The sequence below is a fragment of the Alligator sinensis genome, unplaced genomic scaffold, assembly GCF_000455745.1.
Source record: "Alligator sinensis unplaced genomic scaffold, ASM45574v1 scaffold970_1, whole genome shotgun sequence".
Classification (NCBI taxonomy): domain Eukaryota; kingdom Metazoa; phylum Chordata; order Crocodylia; family Alligatoridae; genus Alligator; species Alligator sinensis.
The window spans coordinates 295,043-301,079 of record NW_005842094.1 but is presented as its reverse complement, the minus strand read 5'-3'; the positions used below and the strand labels follow the sequence as shown (position 1 = coordinate 301,079).

Here is a 6,037-nt window from a genome sequence, read left to right as displayed (position 1 = left end):
GGCTTGAGGCAATGCCCCATGGCAAAGCAGTGCCCTGATCTCTCCCCTTGCTTTGCTTGCTGAGGGGACAGGGGAGGTCTCTGTCCCTGGTCCCAGTGCTGCTCAGCTCCAGGCTCCACCCAGAAGCTGGGAGCTGAGTAGCGCCAGGACAGGGGAGCTCTCTGTCCCATCCTCCCAACCCTAACCCCCACCCCCAGTCCCGGCACTACTTAGCCCCATCCCTATTCCTACCGGAACTAAGGACAGAGAGCTCCTCCAAAGTGTTAATGCATGTGAGTTTACTATACTTTCTCATATTCTTATTTTATAATGTGGGTTCACTTATTAGCATCTCTCCAAACTTACTGCTTTACATACCTTTTAATGTAAGACACGTGGAGATGCTGCTGGAAAAGGAAGAGATCACCTGGGCTTTTTTAAACCCACTGGATTTCCTGAAAGTAAATCTTGTCAGGCTCAAGAATCTTCAGTTGAAATACAAATCCAGAGAAAAATACTGTTCCACGGGCAATGTGTATAGCTAGAATGTAACTCAAAATGGATCAAAAAAGAACAAGACATAGAGGGGAGAAGAGATTTGACAAGAGGAGAGGAAGCAAGGTGTGGTGAGAGTAGACAAAGTTTGTACCATAAAACAGGTGAAGGAATGGGAGAATAAACATAGCAGGAGAACAGAGAAAAGGGAAGTAGAAAAATAGAGAGCAGCGTTTCCAACCTGGACCAGGTTTCTTAATCGAACTGTGCAATCCAGTGGGATATAAAGTAGAAATCTCTTTCTTCTCCTGCAGCAGTTTCCCATGTCCTATATCAAAGGGTCTGTATATCAGTAAGATTGGAGAGATGCTTATAAAACCTGTGTTTTCTCTTCCCTCCAGAAAATTATAATCTAATTTTCTCTGTATGACCTCTTTTTCTCCCATTTTTTAATTATTATGACACTTTCCCTTCCCAGCCGTGTTTCTCAGTTACATGACCTAATGAGATAATGGTTCTTGGTGCATAGTGATTGTTAAAGGTTTTTTAACAGCTTCCAGTTTTGAGTGCTTTTTTAACAAACAAATTTAATTTGTGACCCTATGGTTCATGAAGCTACATAAAGTGAACTGTCTTGAAGATCTTTAAGGAAACCATGTAATAAGTATTGTGGAATTTATATTAATCAAGTATACATCATCTATAAATATAATACCTACTGTATATTCCCCCAATCTGATCTGTTTTCCAGGATGAGAACAGGTGCTTCATTTCTGGCCAAACTTGTAACTATATCCTGCATAACATTTTCTATTGCTTCAAGAACTTCAGTACTGAAACAAAGAAAATTAATGACACTTTTGTATTAATAAACATAATTCCTTTCCCACCTATTATTACCACCTATTAACCTTCCTGAAAATCTTATTTTTTGCAACGTGTTATTTTTTTAAATGTACACAGCAATACAGTCTACTACTCATACTTTCCTGAACTTTGTGTAGCATAGTTTCCCTAGAACCCTATTCCACACGCATGACTGAATTCAGCACATTTTCATTCACTCCTCATACCGTCATATTTTCAACCAGCTGAACTTTTAGACCAACTGGTTGGTTTGAGACTAATGATTAATGGTTTGGTTTAAATGATGTAATATTGGCTTTGGCTATGATCTGTGTTAACTTGTTTTTAAATGCTGTAAATTGCAAAAATGTTCAAGAGTACAAATACTTCCTGTTGTACCACAGCACATTAACCTTTTGATCTGCTGCCTTGAACGAACTGTTGAGGTTTTTAATTATATGAAAGCTTTGGCTCGATAGACTCACTGTGAAAAGAATAAAATGCATGTCTTGCACCTAAATAGACAAACTAACCAGGCATCAAATTCCATATAGCAAAATAGTAGGTTGGTCTGAGTGTTATGACAGATGCCTTTTATTTTCATAAGCAATCTGATTCCAACATTTAAGCTGTCCTTAAAATTACAAGTGCACTGTATGCCAGCATAAATCTAGGTAGGAACAAGAGAATAGACCAAATGTATTTTAGCTCAAAGTCCAAACTGCAAAGCCCAAATCTGTCACTAGCCAATAAAATAAGGAAGAATATCACCTAAACATAAACATGCACAGTCAGGAAATTAATTGTCCATACCTTGCATTTTAAAGTTTGCACCGAATAATCTAAATTTCTCCACCAGTGTCCTTAAGAAATATTATGGTAATATTACAACCTTTCATTCACTAGCTGAACGTGCTTCTTCCATTTCATATCTTAGGGTATGGACTTACATACTTCTGGAGGAGTTTGATGAGAACATTTCAAGAGGGCAGCAGCTGCTATGCTCCAATTGTTATGTGAGGACAAGTCAGGAACAATACAAATGTAGCAAAACTGTTTCTATTTCAATAGTTTCATCTCTGTCCTCATTTTTATGAATACAGTTTTAGAAGGTCAAAGATTTTTTTTAAAAGCACTGTTTAATACTATTAGGACCTTGGTATTACTAAAAATGCTACAGCTAGCAAAGATAGGTATGCATTACTCTCATTTTACAGAAGTGGAAATGAAACACAGATATATTAAGCAACTTTCCTAAGGTCATATAGCAAGGCATATGAAAAGTCAATAAAAATAAAAAGGCGTGATCATGCACCCAATGTATAAGTTCATTTCCCATTGTAAAGCTGCTGCATAATCACATCCTATTTCTCTCGAATCTCAGATTCCTTCACATTTAAACTCGCTAAAACTTTTTGGTTTCAATGGATGTATGGATAGATATAGTCAGTCATTTGAAACTATGGCATTGTCTTGTTGCTCAGGTGTACTTTTACAGATAGGCCCTACTGACTTTACCAAGCTGTTTGGGTATATTTCCAGGTGAACCTTGAAGTTTGCTATAGATCTGCAAATCAGACTCTTTTACTCAGACTCTTTATCTTCCCATTTCATTTAGTAAAATGCATCATCTGCTCTATGCTGTCAATTGGGAAGGCTGCATTTATTTTCTAGCCTAATTTATTGCTTTCTGTGCCAGCAGAGGCTGGAGGTACTCCAAAGGAGGGAAAGGAGGGTGGGACTAGCTCTTTGTAACCTTGACATATATTCTCTTCTCCCTTTCATTTCCCTTCAGGGGATGAACTAAATATTAATTTAATGAACTCTACGTTAAACAGGGCTAGGTATCATAGATCAAGAAAGGGCCTGTCAGCTTGCTTCTAGCAGGTCAAAGTCGTTTTGGTGTGGCCCAAGGAATCAATTGAAATAATATTATGCCATAAAAGAATAAAAAGAACTAAAAACCTAATTTTCCAATATCTTTAGCAAGCAATGCTATGTAGACCAGCTGCTAGACTCGCTCCACATGAAAGACTGTAGTTGACACCACTACTACGTTTATTGCACACTTAAACAACTGATCTTCGAACTGCCCAAACCAGCGTATTTCTTCATACCCTACTATCACATAGTCCAGGAGCTTCCGCAGCCAAATTAAGTTTTATTTCAGATTAAACTGGCAAGATTCTCCATTTCTGTGTCAGCAACTGGAACTGAGAGCCTTGCACTGAAACGCTACATGTAAAGGGAGCCTTAGACCCTTTTTTTTGCAAGTGTGTCTCAGATTAAAGATTTTCAATCATTTATCTGCCCTCTCAGTCGAACTAATAAACTCGGCTTAAAATTTATGACATTGCAAAAGACATCTTTGATACTAAACATTGTTATTTAGAGCTGGCATGTGGCAGCACGAGTGAAACCTGATGCTGGGGGGGCTGTGTCATTTTATTCCTTCCAGAGGAAGGCTTTATGGCTGGCTCCTGGGCTGCTCTAAGTCAAGGAGGACATACTGTATGGATCATAGCACAAGGACCTATTTTCCTTATGGGGATTAAAATGAATGATCAAGTTAAGGTGTATTCAGTGCTGCAACCTCTTTTTTTTTCCTAGGAGGAGTGCATCTCACACACTGGTATGAAAGCAGTGAGATGCTGTCCGTGGGCAGTATCAAAAGCACCACTTTTGCCCACGGTGTATTTGTTGTGAGACAACATGTCCCTCCTATTGGCATGGACAAACTGGGTCATGCTGTGCAGTGGTGTAGTTGCCTGTATCACCTGTATTGTGGAAGGCCTGCATGGACATCTTTGGTAACCTCACCATGTTTTACCTGGTGATTTGGCAGCTGTCACTAGAGGGGCCATGTTCCCTCACCAGGGAAGCCCTGTGCTGGTGCAACAGGCTAAACGCAGACCAGTCCTGCTTCCCGGCGAGGGAGGAAGACATCCCGAAGCTCTCAGCAGTGCAATTAAAATCAGTTATACGGGCATTGAATATCAAGGAGTCGCGTGCCCCAGCCCTAGGAGCAGGAGGAGCGTGGAGCCCCTGCGGGAGCAGCAGCGTAGAATTAACAGCTTTTCCCTCCTTTTCTGACTGACCGAAGGTGTTTCCCGCCCTCTCCAACCAATGGCTTTCCCTCCTGGTCCTGACCAACTTGAGGCTTTTCCCGCCTTTTCTGACTGACCAACAGCCCTTCCCGCCTTTTCTGACTGACCAACAGCATTTCCCTCGTTTTTTGACAGACCAACGGCCTTTCCCGCCTTTTCTGACTGACCAACAGCATTTCCCGATGGATGCCTCTCCCCACCTTTGCTGACTGTCCACTGGTTTTTCTTAACTAGCCAGCAGCTTCCTCCCCCCTTCATGACTGATGACCTTTCCCACTTAAATTCAGTAGCCCCGGAGCAAGGGCTGGGAAAAGCATGCGCTCCCTGGTCCCTGATTGCCCTAAATTGACCTTTCCTGCCTGGCAAGGTGGCAGGCATGGCAGGCTTCTTAACAAGCAATGAGAAAAGCTGCCATGCAAGAGAGCTGGGGAGATAAGAAGTGAGCTTAAGAAAAGGGCCTCACGGCCAGAAAAAGTAAAAGATTTTCTCAGCGGAGGGAAAGAAGTGGATCCTAGGAACTGAGAGGAAAGCAGGGTGCAAGAACAGGCGCCTACATCTGTGCAGACAACCTCTGGCCAGCTACTACTCCCTAGAGGCATTACAAGTGCAAGAAAGGGCGGCCCCCCTGTCACAGAAAGTGCGACAGGCAGGAGGAGGGAAGGGGTCTAGGGAAAGGTCCTCACATGATTTATCAGACACAAAGTAAGAGAAATACAGGGGGAAGAGCACAAAGAAGAGATGCTGAAAATTGCACTGCACTATTATCAGCCCAAAGTGTTCAGAAATCATAGGACAGGCATCCCTCCCTGCCTTGCAAAGACAGCAAACAACCTAAAAGCTTGAGATTTAAAAAAATAAAAAAAGCGTTTGGATTTTTTTTAGTTGCCTTTGGGTTTTAGGTTTGGAATCCACACTGGTGATGTTTTGCAGGTTTCTCCACAACCAGCACGCTGGAAAGTTACCCGAGAAAAGCAAAACCAAAAAGCAAACAAGCAAAGACCCCCACCCTGATGCTGGGGTTGTTTCATGCTGCCTTTGCTCTTTTCAGTTGTTAATCTGCTTATTCGACTTTTGTACTGTCGACTTCAAACTGGTCCTTGTCGCTGTCGGATGAGAAGTGGCAGGGTTGAAATCTGATTAAGAGATAAGTGCATGGAAGATGTATCTATATTAGGGATCGTTTTTGTTTTTTTAATCCGCTGTTGCTAACCGTGGGTTTGCTGCACTGTAATTAATAACACTGGGAGATGTTTGTGTAGTTAGCTGCCAACAGCATTTTAAGCGCAGGATTGCTTAAACTTGTCCTGAGCAGAGCCGGATGAGATGGTGCTTAAAATGCGAGAAGCAGATGGGCTTCCTTTGGGGTCCTGGGGTTGCTAGTACCAATGAACCCTAGGGCCCTCTGCCCAGAGGAGCGAGCAGAACAAATCCAGAGTGAGTTGGTAGTAACAAGTCCACAAACATATTCTTTCAAGAAAAACCTCAGGCTATGATGAAATGAAAACAAAGTACTTCAATTAAAGAGACAAACAAAAGAAGGGGAAATGAATCAATCCTTGAAGTTCTCAGAGCTTTAATCTTACTGTTTTGGCCTTTAGATAGCTTGAGCT

The 6,037-nt window shown here is 41.7% G+C and overlaps 1 protein-coding gene across 4 annotated transcripts in view; it reads right to left on the bottom strand.

The window, feature by feature from the left end:
- SPO11 (SPO11, initiator of meiotic double stranded breaks) overlaps positions 1-5,447 on the bottom strand; it is a 20,376-nt gene extending 14,929 nt beyond the window's left edge. Inside the window, exons 1-2 of one of the 4 annotated variants that reach the window (XM_025204694.1) lie at positions 5,434-5,447; positions 1,194-1,307 (exon numbers count right to left, since the gene is read on the bottom strand). In XM_025204694.1, the coding sequence (XP_025060479.1) occupies positions 1,194-1,276 (83 nt within the window). In that variant the 5' untranslated portion in view covers positions 1,277-1,307; positions 5,434-5,447. Of the gene's footprint in view, positions 1-1,193; positions 1,308-4,150; positions 4,698-5,433 lie in introns of those variants that run through there. The other 3 variants (XM_014520174.2, XM_014520173.2, XM_006024071.3) reach the window with 3 other exon arrangements.
- Between the last annotated feature and the right edge of the window lie 590 nt (positions 5,448-6,037).